The sequence below is a fragment of the Opisthorchis viverrini genome (genome assembly GCF_000715545.1).
Source record: "Opisthorchis viverrini unplaced genomic scaffold opera_v5_690, whole genome shotgun sequence".
Lineage (NCBI taxonomy): Eukaryota > Metazoa > Platyhelminthes > Trematoda > Opisthorchiida > Opisthorchiidae > Opisthorchis > Opisthorchis viverrini.
The window spans coordinates 32,361-54,455 of record NW_008752360.1 but is presented as its reverse complement, the minus strand read 5'-3'; the positions used below and the strand labels follow the sequence as shown (position 1 = coordinate 54,455).

Here is a 22,095-nt window from a genome sequence, read left to right as displayed (position 1 = left end):
AAAAACCACCCTGTACGAACTTGAGCGCTACATTCTTTGCCCCTCAACACGCTCTGACTACGTCGCTGCGCGCAGTAATCTCTCGTCAGTGATATACAGAACTGGAGATAACTGCATTACACGAACGGCAGGTCAGTTTTTGAAAACACCAACCGGCAATTGATCCTTCTGGGGTCCAATCGTAGCTTTTGGTCACACCTTTTGTTCTCCTTCATCCCTTCATACTTCACACACTTCTTAATTACCGTGAGCAGAGGGAGATGTTCGCCCAACCGTGTGGATTGTTCGCCGTTTCCTGTCAGAACTCGCCACTTCTGATACGCCTGATTCAGATGGCACCCTTCTCTATTGTTCCGTAACTGCGCCCAACCAACTCGATCCAATCGTTTCGTAGTTCTTTTGTCCATCATTGTCCACTAGTGTTTTCCCAGAGCGTGGAAAAACTCATCTGTCTCCTTTGTGTGCGCCCCCCCAACTCGATCCAATCGTTTCGTAGTTCTTTTGTCCATCATTGTCCACTAGTGTTTTCCCAGAGCGTGGAAAAACTCATCTGTTCGTCTCCTTTGTGCTCTACTCTCAAGACCACCGGCCCATCCCGCTCCCTTCATTCTCCGGAGTCATTGAAGCAGTTTTGTTCGAACAACTGCGCGACCTCGGCCACCAATATGGATTCAGGCTCCACCTTTACACCTTGCTAGTTTACGTGTCATAGTCTGATGTTCCTCTCTGGACTCTTGGTGAGACGACTGTAGTTACTTTCGGCATATTGAAAACATTTGACGGGGTTTGGCATGTAAATTTTCTTGACAAGCTCCCATGTATGGACTGCGTCAATACTTTGTTTGGATTCTTCCTGTCTGAGTACGACTGGATAATGTTGTCTCGCAGATTCAGGGAATCAGCTCTGGAATTATTTAGGAAGTATTCTTTTTTGTGCAAACCTTTGTGGCTTGAGCATGTCGTATCTCGCTAGGTTGCTGCATCCTTTGATGCGAGACAGGTGCGCTACAGTGGAGTAGAGTGGATCCCGGTAAATCTGTTGCCAAAGCAAACACTTTATGTGTACGTATTCTCCATGGTTTTTACAAACCACATTAGAACAACTAGTTTGCCTCGTTTCGAAGTTCTAAAGAAGTAATATCTTCACTCCTAAGTGTTCACTGTTTCAGCTCCCCTGAAGCATTGTGTCAAAGCTAATCTCGTTTGCCTTATCGTGATGAAATTCGTTTTCACTACTTTGGATGTTATTGCTTCTGTTGCTGAACTTCAAAAGTAGTAAGTGGTACAGCATTTTATCGACTTAGTATCACAACTCCAGTGTGGTTGGGTCCAGGGTTAACAATGTTTATGATTTGAACAACAAGACCTACCTTATCAAATTGGCGGGGTAAGCCCATGTGGTTATTCATTCATTTTAAATGCCTCAACAGGAACGATGAAAAGTTTGTAGTTTTGCTTGAATCTGGATCAAGAATTCATCTCACGGAATTTGATTGGAGCAAGAACGTTATGCCTTCTGGATTTTCGATGAAAGTAAATTGATATGACCCTCCTAGGCTACCATCTACCCCTTGTGCTGATATAGCTGCGGAAGCATATAAGGAACAAAAAACTGAGCAACGTGAAACAATTGGGAATGGATAGGATCGTAGATTTTCAATTTGGTTTCGACGAACACCTGTTTCATCTAATCGTAGAACTATATGACAGGGTAAGTTGTGGTATCTCTTTCCCAGGAACATGTTTGCTTGACTTATTGCGCTTGCCATGCTCGACTTATTGGAAAGCTAACCTTGTTCAACTGCGCCATGTAGCCAGATGGCATTTGGTACGACGAAATTTCATCGCATACCAAATTTCCTGAATAGAACCCGACAATGCCGTCACTTTTTGGTTTACATGATGTGACCTGCGAGTCGTGGATCTTAGTGTAGTTTCCACCCATTTTCTGCCGCTCACAAGCTAGTGTTTCATCATTACTTTGGTTCGCAAAAGGTCCCAATTGGAGCCCCTGCTGGTGCTCGTTTGCCTAGTTTTCGTATTTTCGTTGATGTAACGTTATCACCTTTCACTATAACAACAGGTGCTTCTAAGGAAATTGTTTACTACAGGATTTCCAGACTCTCAGAAGTAATTCCGATGGTGAAACTCGCCTTTTAAGTCGAAAGCTATCAGTTAATTCTCATGCGACTTCAGAGATTTTCCTCCTTCCTTTTTTGTCAGCTTTTGTTTGTTTGTCGGTGTAATACTGCTGCATAGCTGGCTTTCTAACCCGAAGAGATGTCGAATTTAAATGCTGGCTTTCTGCGCTTCACTTTCGTTTAAGAATGTCCGCGTCAGACAGTGTTTTACTCCGGCTGTTTTCTAGTAGATGGTGTATTGCGTATTTTTTTCATCAGCACTTAACACGACCATTAAGATACCACGGGTTTTAGCTAATATTCCGAGGTTCAGACGAACCTCATCACCCTGAACGGTCTCATCTGTGTCGGCTTATTCCACAGTGTTTACCTTTCAGGTCCCCGTCACTCGTTCTAATTCGTCAGTCCAAGCGATATACTCCGGTATTCGAACCGATGCATCCAATTAACTACTTGCTTCCCAAAATACTCTTATGTAAGAGAGCTCAGTCTTATTCAAGGCCACTTAAATACGGTCTGTGGGATTCGGAGGTATTCACCAAGAGTCACCGTATACATCTGCGAGTACTCCGCCCTCTTCCAACAGTGATCAGTAAACAGCATCCCACGGTGTATCGTTCATTTCCAGAAGCATAGGCATGTTTGTTTCTGAGGTGATTCGATCTCTCCGCGCCATATCTTCATCCATAAACTGCTGCGCCGATCATAATCAATCGCCCAATAGGGATTGTAAAGTCTGCTGAGAAACACTTAGAGAACGAAAGCCGTCACTAGGCTATCTGAGCGATATTAAATAGCATTGTCGTTTTACTGGAACTTACTACTTCGCTGAGTGCCTCAGAAGTTCTTGGTTACGTCTTAGTTTCTTCCACTTTTCACTTGCAGAGCACTAACGATTTTTAATTATCAGCAGCAGCCACTTTATGTAGAGGTTTCAGCCAACGAATGTGGATTTTTGGAGGTTTGGTGTACAGTCAAAATATGCTGCTAGTGTTTGCCGGCGTCATTCTACCTTTTCAATGCACTCTTTTCATTCATTCACCTGAGAGGTGTCCGTTTAACGCTGTCCGATAATTCATTCCCTCGTGTCCATCAGCTTTGTTCGTAAAAGTGACAGATGGCATATACTCTGTTTTCTTCGTTCTCAGGGCAATATGTGTCTTACCGATCATGCGTACACCATACTGCATTTGTTGCGGCCCCGCACGGATGCCAGTCAGGATGTTCGATATGCTGCGCATGAGAAGTACCCACTGGATCTGGTACGAACGGTGCCAGAATGTTTGCAGGGATTTCCTAATGATATCAACATCGATGGGATCTGTAAACGAGTGTTACGTTTGCTCCATGAGGCGAAAGGCCCGTGGTGCCCGCGTGGATCCAACGAAGCATTGAAACCAGTGCAGAAAGTTCTATCTTCTGAATTTGGTAGGTCTGTGAAGTCTTTTTTGCATTTTACGTTATCCGCTCAAAACTGGAATGCATATGGGTATAGGTTGCTCTCTCGAAGGAAACCCGACCGTACCAGGAACCCCTTAGGTAACTTTTATCCTATCTTCCGTACCGCGCCACCACAAAGTCACTGTTAGATAAAACACACGAAAGTGCGGTTGGACGGACGGCCTGGTGTACTGGGATGATTGACTCAACATAGGTGTGTTTCAAATGCACTTTGCCGTTTCCCGCGGCCCTTGGGTCAAGAAATATGGTTGTTCTGATATTGTCAAAGTTAATATGACCTGGAAAGATAACTAAGGTATTTCTAATTCGACAAATGCTCCATCCGTACAAAAATTAACATGAATACCTAGCTTGTCTTCGTGAAGCACAGTAGATGCAAATTGTATGGGCACTTATGATGAAAAATCTGTAATGATAGAGTTAGTCTTACTGTGTTTTGTCACTTCAAATTTAGTCATTTTCTGGTAATTCTTTTATCACGAACAGCATAACATTCGCTGATTTCTTTTGTTAGTCATTGGTTTGTTTAGCTCTGACTGCCTCTACGTGATTACTTCAAGTTCCCCTGGTAAACTACCAAGGGCTGTTGTAAGATGCTTAGATGAGACTATCTTGTAGCCAAATTGTGATCTCCTCATGCTGGAGTCCACTCTAAATAAAACCACTATGATTTCAGGCTCATTCTCAGTGCTTCCCGCTTAGGTTCTCACTTAAGTGAATACAGTATCAAGATCATCTTACGAATTTCATTATCCTCTAGATGACTTAGTTTTAAAAATGCGGATGTGCTGATCGGAAGGTCCATGCTTCGAACCCGACCTCTCTCTCTAGACTTCCCCTGTCTAGGCTTGGGCAACCGGGCAGTATCCAAGCTCTTGTGATGGAGGCCTTGCAGTTAGGCGCCGAAAGGTTGCTACAGCTGAACGACTTACATTACCCTTTTTATGCGCTACTCAACGTTACAGGTCTTGTATGTGTTCTTAGTCATAATGTTCCGATGTTATTGGCGCCCCTTACAAATAAGCTCTTGTCCTTCGAGAAATAAACTCATTTGCAAATCAAATTGGTTTTCACGAGAGACTCTACTGAATCTCTCGTTTATGATATTCTGCAGTGTGCATCACCACAGGAAGTCTGATTTATTTTGGACAGTGGTTTCACGGTTGTTAACTATATTCAAAAGAATGGGACAACCATTATGATTAAATTTCCTACAATTATTTCTTGTATGGCTGTTGTTACAGATTGAAGTATTTAGAATGAGACTTTGTGTGTGTTGTTCCATTCAGGCTATGGGCAACCTTGCGTGGAACATTGCTGTCGGTTAGCCCACCTGGCAGTGCAATCGACTTTGAAGCCCTCCGCTACGGAGAATGCTCACGTTGACGAGGAAGATCGGATAAGACAGATCAAAGAGGACTATGCGATGCACTTTGCGGGGGCTTTACGAAACCTGTTATCAGCTGCCTATCTTGTTAGGACTGATGATGTTGAGATGGGAATGTCCCGCGGATTCATCTTTGGCAAAAAGCTGCAGCCGGAGGACGAAGAATTATCACGGTAAGCATACATAGCAGATGCACTCAAGTAAGAGCTGCCTGTCGACTGATCTCTTGCCAGCCCATTGTAACGCTGCGTCTTTCTACCCGGGGAAAAATGATCTTCCAACCTGTGTTTCGTGTTTGTTCTTTTACTTCTTGATACCGTTTTCTGGGTAGATGTTCATTGCGAAAGGCATTTCACCGTTATTGGGACTCATCAGGTGTGTGTAGGTGCGACCGCTCACGTTCCCCCTTCCAGCGAGCGGCTCCAAACCACCGGATCACCGACCAGTATGATCTGTTTCGATGGGGTGTTAACTAAGTCAGACCGTTTCATTACTCATGAACAGTCAAACGGTGGTCAGCAGTCCCAACTGATTGTCATGGAGACTGGTTAGGATCCAATTTTACTATCACCATCAGTCGTCTAGTGACCTAAGTCAGCAGCTGGTTTGAACAAGTCATGCCCTTTAAATTGATAAGGTTCATACGGGCTGTGTCATCTAACGTTTCCGTGAACCCCTGCTAGCCAAAGGCTTACTGCTAAAGACAAAGTAAACAAATAAATTCGTCACTAATCAGGATGAGTCCACTAATCCAGACACTTTCTTCAATTCGTTAATTGCCATTTCCACCACCACTTTTGTTTTCACAGTCAAGAAGATTTTCAACCCTTCCTTTTTGAGCAGTTTCGTAACAAACCCCACGTGGCGTTTCCAACTTTCAGCAAGGTGAGTTGCAATGGATATCTCAAGAAAGCCTGATTAATCCTCACAGCCGACATTCGTTTAATTGACCCATATCAGTTTAACTTCTTTTTGCCATTGAGACTCTCTATGATAAGTTGCCAGGGTCGCCGATCTTTGCATATTGAATGATTATTTATTAACTCACTTATCTTTCCAAGATGAGTCTGCTTGCACTTCGATCGCACTGTTCCACATCGTTCTGTAATGTGCATGCAATAGAAAAGTGATTCTTCAATGAACCTTCATTCCTCACGTAGATGTGTCAGTTTTGATGAAGCAATCTCCTTCCCATTTCGTTGCGGCTTGGATTCACTGAGTGACTTTGACACAGTCGCTCACCCGATGTTCAGATTTAGCACCATATGGCCGCCAATCTCAACCATGCTCATGGTTCTCATGGTTCAGTTGAATCATTTTGATTAGTTCATTTGTCAAGCTGGTTAGGAACCTGAATGCTCGTGATTAGTCAGATAATCGTTCATGGGACTTCCGATCGTCAGCAGATAATCGTCAGAATCTGGACTTGGAGTTTTGCAGGTAATAATCATAAGGTAGAAGTTGTCGATCCGGGAAAAGCAACTCACCAGGCATTTGTTCCTGATGGAGACTATTAGGTAAAAGAATTCGATCCTCTGACTTCCACGTTCAAATTTCGGGCTTATTCGAAATCATTCTGCGTGTTGTCTATCACTCTAATATGATCACCTGTCTAAATTACGTCGTTTAATAGATAGCAGCAGAAAGAGCCTCACGCCTACGTGACTCAGTGCACTGACAGATAACCGTACACCGCTTGCTTGTTTGTAGTTATCTGGCCGGCTCATTTACCAATCAACTGTTATGTTTCTGTTTTAGGCTGTGGACACTTATTTCTCGAAAATTGAACGTGACAAAACGACCGAATTATTGGTGCAGAATGTGAGTTTTGTTCACGCATAACATTTCATTTGCTTATCCCATAATCTAATGTCATGGCACTGCGTGCACTGTGCTGTCCATATTGTCGCCTACGGTTAATTATATTACATCTTATCCTACCCAACAACATGTTTCTTCCGTGTCACAGGAAAATAAGGCCAACAAGAAGTTTGAAAATATCAAGAAAGACCACGAACTTCGTTTGGCAGCGCTCAAAGCAGACCAGGTAAGTGAATTTTTGCTCCTTAGTTCTGTTTCCACCCCTTATTCGAGTATGTCACGTGTAGTTTTGTTTTTCAGGAATCGTTGATCACCCGTTTTTGGCACGAACGGCCGTAAAAACAAATATACCTGCAAAAACTCATTATGTTCTTTCGACAAGAATTTGACTCAACTGCGTCTCAGGTCTTCTTTGAATATATGACACTAAAGCTATGGATAGCCATTGTTAAGACCCAGACAGAAAGTGTTCAGCAGTGTAACGTTGAAATGCGTTGGTCGACAGATATTCTTCAGTCCTTCCCACCTTCTCGTTGTTGCTTGAACGAAGAACCACATAGCCCTCCCATGTAGCCTGGCATCTCACCGACGACAACGTGAGCTGCCTTTGGCAAGGCTTACTGTTTATTGTCAGGTCATCATCATTATAAGGCAAAAGGACATACTCTCAAAATTCAAACTGTTGTAATCCGGTCACGCCGGAAAGCTCATCACTTTCTTATTGGGTTGTGAATTTTGGTTGGGCGGGGATGGGTACCGCTTCTCCGTTTCAGCCAATGGTTACTTGGTAGGCAGTTTCTGTTCCATGTTCGTTTCTAATGTCTATTTTCCGCTTTTTTAGGAACAGGATGTTCGCAAAGCGCAGCTATTGGAAACGAATCGACAGCTGGTAAGATACGTTTTAAGTCCAATTAGGTTTATTGTACTTTCCACCGCAATTGTGCTATCTTTTGCGTGAGGCAGCGTTGTCCAACGTCTATTTCAGGGGCTTAGGCCGTGGACAAACTAGAGCTACATTCGTGCAACAGTGGAGTTTATTGAAACTGACTAAACACTACACCTACTTAATTTTTGGCACTGAACAAAAAGTATGCCCAAACCATCGGGATCGGCATGTTTGGATAAACTGGTCCGGTCGAGTGACTGTATGACGTCTTGTGCGAACCTTCTTGAGCACTACCTGAACATGTGGACGCAGTCCTCCGAACTATTCCTCCACCAGTTCTCACAAGCACTATTTTCCGCTCGAGTGACTTACAGTAATCGGCCAAGGTCGTTCGTTTTTGGACGGTGATTCGTTGGTGCTTTTTATCACAATTGTTTTTGATTAAACAATAGACCAAATCAACGTTTGGGTAGCTATTCAAGGAGTTATAACCAGGGTATCATTACAGTATTTAGTGCAGTTACGTAGACTATCATGTTATCACTTATGAAATCAGAGGTTGAACTTCTGAATTCATCTCCCAGGAGATCTCTATATAACCCATGAAATCCTGTTTTGAAGGTGAACTCGTATGATTGTCAGCTTGCGATACTACAAGCTCCCCACGCGATGTGGATAGCAAAAGCTTCAACAGATTAACCGGCTCCTGAGTTAAAAAAGCATGGGGAATTCCCAAACTGGCTGCGGCAAAACTGTTCAACCAAGTTTGTCGGGTTTATGTCCGGATTGAACTGACACAAACTGACACTTCAAAATGAAGCCTCGTAATGGATCTGACGATCACTCGAGACCTAAAATGTGTGCATAAATGGCTGTACTGTTCGCAACAAACGTATGCGTTGTGGACGGGACCCGTGTCTAGATGTTTTGTAAGATCCATCCGTATACGTCCGAAGGGCTCGCATTACTCGCAAATTTACCATCGTCCTACTTTCAGTCACGTAATGTGGACGCGTTTCTTGCAGTTTTCCTTTATCTCTGCAGCGTGTTTATCAGCTCGGACGTGGTACTCGTAACCTATTGATCGGCACCTCCACGTCTTTCGAGCAGTTATGCTCAACCGGTTACGTTCTACGTTGGCTTCTATTCTGTCTCCATCCTCTGGTATTATTTTGACGAGTCAAAGCTTGATAGAACAAATGGCCTCAAAACAGCCATATTCAGTATTGAGGCCTCCAGTGTCTGGTATTCATTATTAGCTTGTCGCAAGATCAATAACGTACCCTTCGCAGTTTGCTTTACGATATCTAGTTCGATATTTTTTCAATGCTGCCCCGAAAAGTTTCAACAAACATTTCGCTGTATTTTAGGATGTTGAGTTCTTCGCAAATGTGATGCACAATTAAACCCTACCGTACACTTCTTTTTGTTGTAGGTCGATAGCATCATCCTGATGATTAACCATGCACTTTCGAATCAATTGGACTGGGGAACTTTGGACACTATGATCCAAGAAGCACGAGCACGCGGCGATCTCCTTGCCAGTCATATTGTACAACTCAATTTACAACAAAATCAGATAACTGTTAGCCTAAAGTACGGTTTTGTCTCTTTCTGTATTGATCGTGTCCAGAGACCCGTATGAAGGTGATTCAGACGGCGAAAACTGTGAACGCAACCAGACCTCCACTGAAGTTGTGATCAGTTTGGATTTGAATGCACTGAACAACGCGCGCAAGTGAGACCTCTGACCATCCCCCGTAGATCGGTTTCTATGTTTTCATCACCTCTGTCTGTTATTTCCTAACTGGGTTTTGTTCTTGCCAGGTATTACGACCGTAAACGGGCAGCAATGAAAAAGGAAGAAAAGACCCTGGTCGCCTCACGCAAGGTTTGTTGATTCCAAGTGTTGTTTCATCCTTGTTAGCACTAGTGAAGTTTTTCTTCTGTCTGCACTAAACTATTTTTCACATCGGCCCCATTTATTCATGCACTCGCTAAGGATGGAAAGATCAGATTTGCTGGGTTGCAAAGAGTGTATATGACATTGAGAATTTCTTCGGGATAGCCATGAGGACCAAAAATAAATCAGAATGCCACATTATAAGATTTCGTTGACCAAAACACAGGGCCTAACCCAAAAAGAGTGTGCATAATCATCATTGTCAACTGTACTAATTCAGTGGACTGTTAAGCCGGAGGACTTGGGAAGGGAGTTGTATATTGAGGCCAATAGCTTGGATGCACGAGCGCCGTTAAGGGCGCGACTGGGCCATGTCTGACAATGCCTCTAACCATTGATGTGGCCCGGTCACCATCGGTCCCCATCCAGAAAGACGGCAATGACCATCGCAGCTGAGTTTGCTGGCAATGGCTTTTATACATCGCTTCCATGTTATTGTTTGACCGCCTCCGGGTCTCTTATACCCTCCACGTGGTTGTGCGAAAAGAGCCCTTCGAGGAATTTGGTCGACTGGCATACGGAGCACGTGGCCAAGCCAGCGCAACCTATGCAGTGTGATCAGTTCATCTATCGAGAGTGAGTTATTTCCCCCGAATACCATTCGACGTACTTCAGCATTGTTGATCCGGTGTTCCCACCAGATTCGGGCAATCTTGCGAAGAAATCGATGGTAAAACACTGAAAGTCTTCTGACTTCGTCAGTTCATAACGGCCAGGTTTCTGACCGTATAGTAATATGAAGTGCACCGCAGTATTGCAAACGCGATCCTTGACGGACAAGCTGACGTCACGTCTACGCTACAGATGACCCAGGTTCACAAAAGCTGCTCTGGCCTTCCCGATCGGATGGGAATATCATCTTTCGCGAGACCACCGGGACTGATACAGCTGCCTAGGTAAACAAATTTGTCTACTACCTCAATCGGTTCATCCGCAAGCATGAGACTAGGGTTCAAGCCCACCTAGTCTTGTAGTACCACTTTACACTTCAGGTGTGAAGTGCATGGCAAACCGTGAGGTGGAATTATTTAGATTATTTAACATTGTTTGCATTTCCACGGCGTCAGATACAAGAAGAGCTATGTCGTCTGCGTACTCGATATCTGTGAGCAGATGCCCCGGGAGCACTTTGACCCCACGGGCATTAGAGGCTGGTAGTGAGTCTCCCATGACCGTATCAGTGACGAAGTTGAAGAGGAATGGTGAAAGAGGACAGCCGAGTCTGACACCACTTCTTATGGTGAACTCAGGTGAGAGCTTCCCGTAGGCCTTTACGGGGCCGCGTGAGTGGGCGTACAAAGTCTTAAGGAGGGTCGAGAATTTATGGGGGAGACATTTGCTCCACAGACACTGCCACAGTGCCTGACGACCCACAGAACCAAAGGCAACTTTCAGATCGAGAAACGCAACCATTTTTGGTTGCTGAAAACAGCGTTGCTGTTCCGATATCTGTCGGAGGGTGAAGATATGGTCGATGCAACCTCTTGCAGGACGGAACCAAGCTTGGTTTTCACGGATGTGTCTTTCCCTGTGTTCAGGCAACCTTCGAAAGATTACGCCAGAGAGCACCTTCGATGCCACAGCTAACAGGCTGATGGCACGATGGTTTTCACACAGCGTCCGCGTGCCCTTTTTGAAGATGGGGATAACCGTCGACATGTTCCATTCTGCAGGTACCTTCTCTTCGTCCTATATGGTACCAATAGGCTTTGTCAGATGGGTCACCGGGAATTTTCCCCCTTCTTTAGAGAGGACTGGATACAGACCGTCCGGTGCTGGTGCCTTCTCACGTTCTAGTAGGGCTATTTCGTACCTCATTTCTACCTCCGAAGGGCGATCAAGGTTTACGTTCTGTTCGCCCGTATGTACTACCTCCATAGACTGTGTTGCAGGAGGCCATCTGAATTGTTCTTCATAGTTTTCGGCCCATCCTTCCGGTCAACTTTTTTCGGGTGAATTAATTAGCCATCTTTTCCACTTGTCGTTTTTCTGACCGTTGCTTTCCTAGGGCCAGTCGATCGCATCAGCTGATATAAGGCACGGCTGTTTCCCGTTGCAAAGGTCTTCTCCATCTCTCGAGCTTTCGATGTCCACCGTAGCTCTCGGTCTTTGACTGGACTCTACTATTTGGCGTTTGAGGGATTTGAATGCGCCGTCGTACTCATTGCCTCCTGGTATCAATCTTGGATAGCGGCCTCGCGGACATCCAGTTGTCTTATGGTCGAATCAGAGAGGTCTGACAGACAGCACTGAACGCCGCTAACAGCCCCTTCCACGTTTTGCCACGTTTCATCCACATGTTCACTGCCACCACAGTATTGGTTTACTGTGAAGAGTTGTTGGGCAAGCTCAGATCGGTACTGCTGAGCTATGGTCGTTCTTGCAAGATAGAGGTTTGTCATACTGTTGCTAATTTGTGAGGCCCTTAAGAGAAATGAACTGTCGGGGGTGCACGCACCATGGCGTGATCGGAATGATGTGGTGTGCCCCAGAAGGAACGGCAGTCTTGAATTGTGGCTATCTACCGGTGGCTGATGGCCATATGGTCCAACTGTGTCCACGGTTGGTTTGCAGTAGGTGGCCACCGAATCACGCGATGCGAACGTTTATTTTGAAAGTTCGTACTTGCCAGAAACGGTTCGTGATCAGCACACAACTGAAGGAGTCGATCTCCGTTGTCTGTACGGCGAGCATCGACTTCGAATCGACCACCCAAATGTGATTCCAAGGTGCTCAGACGACCTACGTGAGCATTCAGATCGCCTGCAAGGATCACAATATCAGTGCATTTTGCCTGGCGAATGACCCCGATAGCTCTCGATAGAAAGTATCCTTCTCCGAATTAGAACTGCAGTCCGTTGGGGCATAAGCCGACACTACAAAAGGCACCTTTTTTACGCCGAGAGGCATTGAGCTTGATTAAACTGGACAACCGGATGGTGCAGAGACGACTGTTCACTGGGATCCGATCCAGCAAAGCAAGCACGTTCGGCTCTGGGGCTGAGTGCAACTCCCACGCCATATATTTCACGAGTCATCGCTTCTGGGTCACTGGACACACGGAGGGAGAAATGTGGAAGAGACACAGAATACATCAATTTTAAGGGAGTGTAAGGTCTCAGCAAGCATTGCCTGTTTGCCGATTCGACATATAGTACGTATGTTAAAAGGTCCTATATAAAAATGATCTCGTGGGTTTAGGAGGGTGTTATTTTATTTAATGTTTGTAGGCGGCGAGGAATAACCGGCCCTTTGGTCAGACGACTGACAGTCAAATGTCCCAGCGGCGTTTGCTGGTGCACTGGGAAGGGGTTGGCGAGGGACATCGGTGGACGCTGAACTGCGCGGGCAAATGACACTTCCCGGTTGCCCAGGCCGAGGAGGGGGGTTTGGTTGAGGTACCCCACCTTGAGCCTTCGACTCAAAAGTCTAACCCACAAGGCAGCGAGAAAATGTGGGGTTTTCTTTGGGACCCTGCCCGGAGCCAACGACTCGACAGTCTGATCTGCTCGGCTGCATGGGGTTGGCCTAACCCGAGAGCGCAGGGAATAGGGCATTGCTGTCTCATTCCTGATGTGTCTGCGCACAGCAGGTGCCTTTTGACCAGCAACGGACTTAACGAGAGATTCAGCTGGGTTCCAGGTGAGTCTCTCGCACAACCAAATTAGTTTGCAAATAAATTCGGCTTTGTTCTCACGAGATCTCTGTATTGATTGTTATTCTTACCCATGCTCTCGATGACTAGTCATCAGATGTGCATCCAATCAGGTTAGAATCCGTCAGCCGAATTCAAGGTCAGTTCGGTCAGTTCGGTTGGCTCACAAACTGAGCACCGAAATGCAATGTTTCCGGTGACTACACATTCGCTCTGAAGTGCTAAACCATCAAAGAAAGTTCGACTTTCAAACCCACTGCCAATTTCGCTTTGTTTGAAATTCATCAGCTAAGAGTGGTCCCCACAACCTGAGACAAGCTTTCTCACACTTTAACTGCGGTAATCACACTCGATCAAATTTCTGTTCAAGTTCGCGGATTACACTCATTTTCAAACTAATTTGGTTTTTCGACAGACTCGCCTGGAACCCAGCTGAACCTCTCGTTTATGATGTCCTCAGGCAACTGAGTGTGCTGTGGGCTGTCGTCAGATTTTCAGCAACCTTATGAGTAGTACATTACGAAGATATACATGTATCGCGATATCTCGAATATCGTAGCGACGGAAACATGAGGCGGCTTAGTGCAGCACATTCAGTTGCCTGAGAACATCATAAACGAGAGATTCAGCTGGGTTCCAGGTGAGTCTCTCGAAAGAATTAGTTTAGTTTGCAGATGAGTGTATATTCGCTAACTCTCATAGGCTTATTCTGAACACATTGATATCCTTCTCGGAATACTAACGCCGGGTGAAGTTTGCAGATGAGTGTATATTCGCTAACTCTCATAGGCTTATTCTGAACACATTGATATCCTTCTCGGAATACTAACCATCCGCCGGGTGAATCACGGTCGACCATCGAGGAGAAAGTGAACGGAAAAATAGGATTCTTACCACTTACCAGTTTTTTTGTGTACTGGCACTTGGGCCTGCTTCATTCACCTCATCACTATATATTCAACGAGCCCAAATTTTGTCGCTTTGAAAATGAGGCTGCCGTAACAGTTAACGTTGACAACTGTCTCAGTACTTCCGCCAAGATTAGTTTTCCAACTGTCCGTATAAAGCGAACAATTTTGAGTGCAATCAGCGTGTTATTGATAATTCTGCCGCAGAACTGGCTATAAACGTGGATATTTTGACGTCCAACTCCTACTCCAGTCTCGACGAGGTTCGGAGGAAAACTAGAAATGTTCCATTCGATCATGTGAATACGATTCTCCGTAGTTGTGAACTATGTTCGTTGTCACGATTCAACAAACTGTTAGTGCTAAGCTGGTCCATCTAAAACAACCTAGGTAGTAGCAACAGATAATGTGACCTCACTCATGGGGAAGTCCTCATGCTCAGAACTCATAGATACTGCAACTTTGCCCCCGTAACAATGTGCTATTCTAACGAACGGCTTTATAACGAAAATGGTAACATGCGGAAGAAAATGTCCGTTCCTGAACGTGCTGCTCGCTTCAACGAAGTATCTAAATAACCGCCCAGCTACAACACCCCTTCGGTGCCTGGCTGCCAGACAAGAAACGAAGTACTTGCGGGTCCCATGATGCTCGTCCACTGTATCCGCTAACACTAGTATTTCCTATGCGAACACTCCAACCGCAACCGATTTTATAATCGGGCGTCTTCGTCAAATTTCTTCTTGAGAACTCATCTTCAGTAATAATATCACCAGTCTTCACGCAAGGAAGTTGAGACCTTTGATCAAATGAACTGTAAGTTCAGCAGTTTATGTTGATGACGAAACCGACGTAATTTCTGACTGTATGCAACTTCGAGTTATTGGTAAAAAGTACGTCCAGGTATTTCTCACAGCCTTAGATATCGTTCTTGCGTGGGGGATTTTTAGCTTACGTGGCTCGATGGATGGGCTGTGAACTTTGCGATTGCGCAACTCAGTTTTGAGTCTCCATAGTTACCTTCGACTGACTCCTAGGTTCGTCACCCATCCTGATGCTCGGAAGCTAATGACCTGTACTTTTTTCTCCAGGCCCTGAAATCGGCTGCGTTTAAGGCGCAACAGACCCGCAAGGATTTGAGAACAGTTGCACAAATTACGAAAATACGAAAACCTATGTGGTAAGTCAACGATATCTGGGCCTATCCATTCTTGTGTGGGTAAATGGTAGCCTATATTCTCTCTCCCACACCTCGCATACAAAAGGCTTACACCTTGGTCAGTAGGTTTCCGGTAGGACAAATCGATCTAGCGCATAATTATCAACCGTTTTTCGAGGCGGTTAACTGCCTCCGTTGGCAGCAACATTTAAGTCCAGTCCTTCGATAGGCTGACATGTGAAAATTACCGAACGCTCTACTGCCTGCCACTTATCGAGGTCACCCCAAATACTCCTGATTGGGGTGTGATGTCTCTGGTGAGGAACTGTTTCCACCGACCATACGCGTAAACATTATTACATATCTCGTTTTCACACCATCACTGAGAGTAGTGAACTCCTTCCGTGACCCTCTGTTAAGAGCAGGGACCAACGTCTGAGCGAAACCAGAGTTATCATTCACAAGGGGAAAACGAGCAATTGCACTTCAAAGTCCGGTAATTTTCAAGAGAAACCTTAATAGCACCAAACACTTGCTTTCGATCCCAACCCCTTACGTGACTATTGTGCCAAAACGAGAACAGGACTGGTCGAACGACAGCGGCTTGAATGTGGATCCCACAGATCCCACAACCACCTACAATTAAAATTTCAGTGGTTTCACGGCAGTGTTGTTGGGTTTTACTCACAATTATCTTATCGATTACCCAAATCGTCGACTTTTTTACCCAGGTTTGAGAAATTCTTCTGGTTCATCAGCTCTGAGAATTACCTGGTTGTTGCCGGACGAGATTCACAGCAAAATGAGGTCCTTGTCAAACGTCATCTGGGAGCTGATGATATCTACGTCCACGCAGATATACACGGAGCAAGTAGTGTTATTGTGAAGGCCAGACCTTTAACGACTGAAGAGTCGTCGTCAGATTCAGGTTAGTCCCTTCGTATTCTACTACTATATTACCTTTTGTCTTTGAAACATCTGGGTAAAAGTTAGCCGCGCTGTTGTCGGTCTATCTGAGTGATAGTGTTCCAGTGCTGCCCGTTGGGTTCATTTCTGTCGGTGGATTTGTGAACTACGTACTGTGAATGATTCCCAATAAAGGTTAAATGGCTGTACAGTGTGTCTCAGTTTCTCAGTACAGTCGCAGGAGAAATTCTCAAACAGAGGTCCTTCCCCGATAATTCCTTCATCAGATTCCTAGAACTTCTTGTCTCTAGAACGTCCTCCACATCATAGTGCCCAGGAGTTTGACCACCGAAGAGTGGTTTTCCCTCTGGCAATCAGCCTGTTCACACAAAAAGAGAAGAGAAATCCGATATGTTAAGAGCCCCACTGTTATTTCGAACGTTGCGAGTTATGGGGTATAAGCCAAACGGTTGGAAACCTGTTTGTTCTAGTTAAGCTGGCTTAATAGTGATCTTGAGTTCAAAATGAAAAAGATATTATCATTACCACTTTATAACTATCGAGCTTCCCCTCATATTGCGATCGAAAATATCGAGCTTGTGTTTCTCCTTCCTTACACAACGTTGGTGTCATCCATGGTGTGTTGGTTGCTTGTCATAGAACCACGTACCGGCTACTGGTTTTAACGACTAATGTGTTGAATACTGACGGAGATTGGACACAAATGACCCTTAACTTCCAGGTAGATTTTGCCGTCGTATGGTATAGGTCTACGTAGAATACTGTTCCTGGAAGTGAGTAAATCCAGTACTGCAAAATGCGATGTAGAAATGTGACTTAGAAATCGTTTTATTTCATGGGAGATGCAAACATCAGAGTACTCTCAGTTTGGGACAATGGGGTCTGGGCAATTAATACAGTGTTTTGTGGATTTTCGATACTGGTTGATCCCCTTATCCGGTTAACTGTACTGTTCACCTGTGGTCAGATAGATTAGAGAGTGAATGGAGATTCTGGAAATGTGGTATAAGCAAGGAATACCCACGAGTAGTCAGCGAAAGCTGTCCGTTCCATCAGATGACATTAGCTTTGATACAATACCCTTTATTCTGATGATGGTATTGTTGCACCACCAAGGAGTGAGCTCGGTCAAAGCATTCCGGTTTGAACAACGTAGTACCCTGATGTTATATCGGAGACATTACTCTCCGAAGAGTCCACTTCTTGGAGAGATCAAAAAGATTCTTTCCTCATGGTGACTTTCAGGGGTGGGATTGCTTTGTAAAGTCCACTTTACCGAGGAGTGAGGTCCCCATTTCGTAGGATTAGCTGCCCTTGTCTGTGGACGTCACGTTTGTCGAGGAACAACAGTTCATCAAATCCATCCATTCTCAACCCTCTGTTGAGTGAATTCAAACATCATTCCGATCATTCACCAGTGTAGTGAGTGAATATTTTGCTCAGCACTCCAGCGCGCCTGATGGGCTTTCTGTACAATCACTTTGAGTCATATTGTTGTGTTTCTTAACTCTGTTTCATTCCTCCCATTCCTCGTCGCCTTTTAAGTCTCCTCTACTTCTCGGCTTCCATTACCACCACCGAAGACTTTGATCGAGGCTGGCACACTGGCAATCGTACTCAGCTCCGCTTGGAATGCCCGTGTAGTCACCAGTGCTTGGTGGGTTCGCCAGGACCAGGTATCCAAGACCGCGCCAAGTGGAGAATATCTGACCACCGGGGCTTTCATGATCCGCGGACGGAAGAACTATCTCCTTCCTTGTCATTTTATGTACGGCTTTGGCGTGTTGTTCAAAGTAAGTGCGTGGCTGTGCAGCGTCCCCGTCTTCCGCCCAAAAGGCTGTGTAGTTGCGACTCTTGTGCGCTTACTGTCACACCCAGTTCGTAGTGTGTCATTAATTTAGGTAGAAGTCATTACAACCACTGATAAGCCTGAAGTCCTTTGAAGCAGAATAAGTTTTATTTCGATGATACGGCTGCATTACTGGAATCTTCCGGATATGGATGGCACACAGTTAGTTCATTACAACAGTGTTCGCAGTCAAGTCTGAACGAGATGGCACAGAATCACGTGGTTTCATTTTTCATTGTCCTTGTTGGATACTGGACTAATCTGTGGTTAAAGACATCACAATACTTTCGTCATGCGCTCAAGAAACCTAAATGGCAATGAAACTTTTTGTGCTGTGAGCAACCGTTTGTTCTATTTCACTCGTTATCTGTTTTTCTTTAAATTTCTCTCTTCAGTTGGATGAGGAGTCAGTGGAACATCACCGTGGTGAGAGACGAGTAACCCGAGTGGACCCTTCCGATGACTTCACTTCGGCCCCGAAAACTAATGCGGAAGATGTGCCAGCAGAAAAAGTGGAAATGATTGAAAGTGACACTGAATTTCCAGACACACAGTTGCGGTTGAATCTCGCCAAAAATGATAAGTAAGTCATCTTGACAGACAACAGTTTTTCAATAGATCTTCTCAGTGTGAGGTTTGCCTAGCTACTGGCAATCTACCGCTCGCTGGACAAACTCCGATATTCTGTACGCCTTCATTCGTCTGATTTGTGGTGGAAAAGACCACTGAGCTAAAATAGCGTTCTGAAGAGCTCCATACTTTTGTCCGTTTTATGCTGTATGGTTAAACCTCAGTAGGTTGCGCAAATTCCATTTCGTCACTGCTTTTCGAACGTATGATCTAGGTGACCTACTACTGCGCAAATTTTACAAGATCTGTGTTCTAGGTTTCAAAAAACATACTGCGCCGAAGTTCCGTTCCTGAGATCTAGGGAAAAATAGGCAACCGCGGTAAACCCAAAAAACGGCCGCAACAAAGTTACAGGACCCCACCCCAGTCTACCAAGCCGTTCATATACACAGACTCCTATCAGTATTGCAAAAATCAGTGGATCTTCCGCTCAAAAAGGCGTAGCAATCGATAGTTCGAAATGACACTCCCAGTTCACAGTCGTGAACGTTAGCCTTGTCTTACCAATGTTGCAGAATCCCTTGGATAATCGAACTTTAAGCAAGAAGCAATTTGATGTAACCTGAAATTGGTATCGATTAGCGGGAAAACCTCACACAAATCCACAAGTTAACTGTCTTGTGATAATCGGCTTCCGTCTTGGGCGTCGAGATAGCTCCGTGGTTAAGGCACCAGCTTACGAACTGGAAGGTCCGTGTTTCGAACCAGACGTCAGCATCTCGACTGCTCCTGTCCAGGCTTGGGCAAGCTGGCAGTATTCCAGCCCTTTTACCTCCTCCGTTGGTGTGCCAGCTAGGCACCGGAATGGTGCTACAGCTGAATGATTTTCACCTAGTTTCACGAGCTCAGTGCCGATACTTGCAGCACGAGCTTTATTCACCTCTCTGGGGACAGTTTCAAGTAAAATTTGGCAGTACAGTATCAGAAAAAAGGCGCACCTGGAATTTGTATCGATCTGTATCCTGTCTTCCAAAATATTTGATTTCCGGCACTGTCACATCATAACAGGAGCTAGTTGACTGAAGCGTGCTGGCAACGAAATCATACGTAAACGAGGAGTCAGTAACGAAGCGAAAGCGCCAGAACAGCAAGTGATGTTCAGGCTAAGGTGCTTGAGAAAAACACTACGCATTCCCAGCCACGGACCGCCAAAGAAACTGTTTTCCATCGTAAGCTCTAGCTGGCTTATATTTCGCAGAGAAGAGGCCATGACATGTCAACACGAAACAGTAGCGGTTACAGTCAAACAGGTAATGTAAGTGACCATCCTCTGACGAACATGTTATCTATTAGCCTACCTGTCATGCACCGGGCGTGTGTTTGAGAAGGCCTGCATGGAGTGGTCGATCAAGCCCACCGATGGCGTCCTGCTCCGACATAATACTAAGGTATATTTACTTCGGTGCACCTGAACCCAGTATTTCACAATAGGTCTTCATTTTTCCCATTCTTCTTTATAATGGTCTTTCCTCCTGATTGTGTGTCACTTACGCGTGTTACCAATGCTGAGTATGATGATGGTAGTGATGTTGGTGACCACGATGTTGTTCGCAGCGTAAGCGCATACTTATTGAGGTAGGAACAATAAGATTCTGGGTTTGAATTTGGCTGTTTGGCGCAGTTCGGAAGCCATCAGTGCGTCCCATTCTCGCATTTTTCAAGACTGTCATCGAACCCTTGAATCGCGTAGTTGCTGGGGCTGGTAAGTACGATTGCTGTTTGGGAGGGGGGATAGATGAAGATGTAAAATCTTACATAGATATGATGAGAATCGACTTCTACGGTGTCTATTTCGGAGGAGAGGAATCATATTAAGAACAAGGAAAAGAGCACTGGTTTCACGTGGCCTTATATTGGACAAAAATCCCGTCATTTCGAAATCACCTCGGCATTGCTTCATGTCAAGTTAAATGTGGAACCTTCTTGGCTTTATTACTGGCGTGATACCCGAAATCAATTCCTCCTGTAGAAACAGTATAAGATGCTCTTTGCTAGTTTGAATAACTCTTCGGTATTATAGGACAACGAATAAACATTTTATGGCGTGGAAGGTGATAAGTAAGGTTTGTTTTCTGTGATTGATCCTCTCGACTAATGTATCACAAGTCAGGGGTCGCGTACACAGTTGGATAAATTCAGATATGCAAATGTAAAGGGTAAACGAGTCATACAGTCGAATTAGTCGCGTCCGTGTCACTTTGTTAAAATGGGTCGTTCCTAGGCCAACTTAAGCTCAAACAGTCCGTACGTTTCTTTGGAACGCAGATTTGAGATTCACATAGCCGAATTCCAGTTATCTCTGCGGTCGATGATAGTTCGGTTCTGAACCTATAGGTGCTTTGGGTTGCTCGCCAGTTCAAGCTCCTGGCCTGCGATTTCCGTAACTCATCCGTCAACTGCTCATGAATACTCGCAACCGAAACCTCGATGCTGTCTTCGCTAATTCAATGCCAAGCTCTACCACATCCGTGGTTGGAACGGTGACACTGCAGACCCTTGACCCTCATGTTTTTTCTTTTCCTTTGCTTCGGTTTATTTTGTGGGTCTCGACCACATCGAAAGCCTCCGGGACACTCCCACTCCGCGTGTATGAGGTTGCTGAATTCTGTGGGTGATTGCCCTGTAAACGAGTATTGAAAAACTCGAAACAGAATTACACCAATACCCTCCTTCAGTGTCTCAAAGCATTGTCTGGAGGTTTTCAGGTGAGATGATCGGATCACAATTTTACATTTTCCGACAGTGGTAGTAAGATGCTTTCCTGCAGTTTTGTCACGCCTATCTCTTATCTCTTCCCTTGTGCAGGACAATTGCTTCGAATGATTTGTGGGTCTGTTTTATTACTCTTTCGACTACAAGCTAACTAGAATCGGAAATGTCAGAAATACGGGTGATCGCGTAATCCCGTTGCTGCTGAAATTCTCACTTGTCGATAGAGACAAATTCTCCGTTACGCACGCGCTGTTTCGCTGACGGTCATGTAGAATGCTTACTGATAGGTATGGGCCTCTGGGTCGCATTACGGCCCACCTTTACGCACGAAGTTCCATAGCCCTTCCCGTTTTGTGATGATAAGAGGTCACTCTGGACCTACTCTTCCACTACTGTGAATTACAGTATATTGTTCGTCTTTGAAAGGGACCCCTCTCACGAGTGTGGACCCTGAATGTGCGGTGCGGAACTGACGTTAAGGAAGAATCGTGATTAACCCATCAAGTAGGAGAGGCCTGTCATTCTCCTGTACTGATCAGCTCCAGGTTAATCCACCTCAAGAAAACCAAATGACTGACCTGTATATATATATATAT

General features: G+C 45.0%; 1 protein-coding gene across 1 annotated transcript in view; it reads left to right on the top strand.

The window, feature by feature from the left end:
* Positions 1–1,326: 1,326 nt before the first annotated feature.
* Positions 1,327–22,095, top strand: part of T265_15651 (hypothetical protein) — a gene marked incomplete at both ends in the record, with an annotated part of 31,587 nt that continues 10,818 nt past the window's right edge. Inside the window, 15 exons of the mRNA XM_009178865.1 lie at positions 1,327–1,533; positions 1,586–1,711; positions 3,290–3,569; positions 4,892–5,162; positions 5,799–5,874; positions 6,748–6,810; positions 6,959–7,036; positions 7,652–7,699; positions 9,132–9,292; positions 9,330–9,434; positions 9,524–9,587; positions 15,314–15,402; positions 16,113–16,309; positions 17,854–18,101; positions 18,553–18,740. Of these exons, the coding sequence (XP_009177129.1) occupies positions 1,396–1,533; positions 1,586–1,711; positions 3,290–3,569; positions 4,892–5,162; positions 5,799–5,874; positions 6,748–6,810; positions 6,959–7,036; positions 7,652–7,699; positions 9,132–9,292; positions 9,330–9,434; positions 9,524–9,587; positions 15,314–15,402; positions 16,113–16,309; positions 17,854–18,101; positions 18,553–18,740 (2,132 nt within the window). The remainder of the gene's footprint in view (positions 1,534–1,585; positions 1,712–3,289; positions 3,570–4,891; positions 5,163–5,798; positions 5,875–6,747; positions 6,811–6,958; positions 7,037–7,651; positions 7,700–9,131; positions 9,293–9,329; positions 9,435–9,523; positions 9,588–15,313; positions 15,403–16,112; positions 16,310–17,853; positions 18,102–18,552; positions 18,741–22,095) is intronic.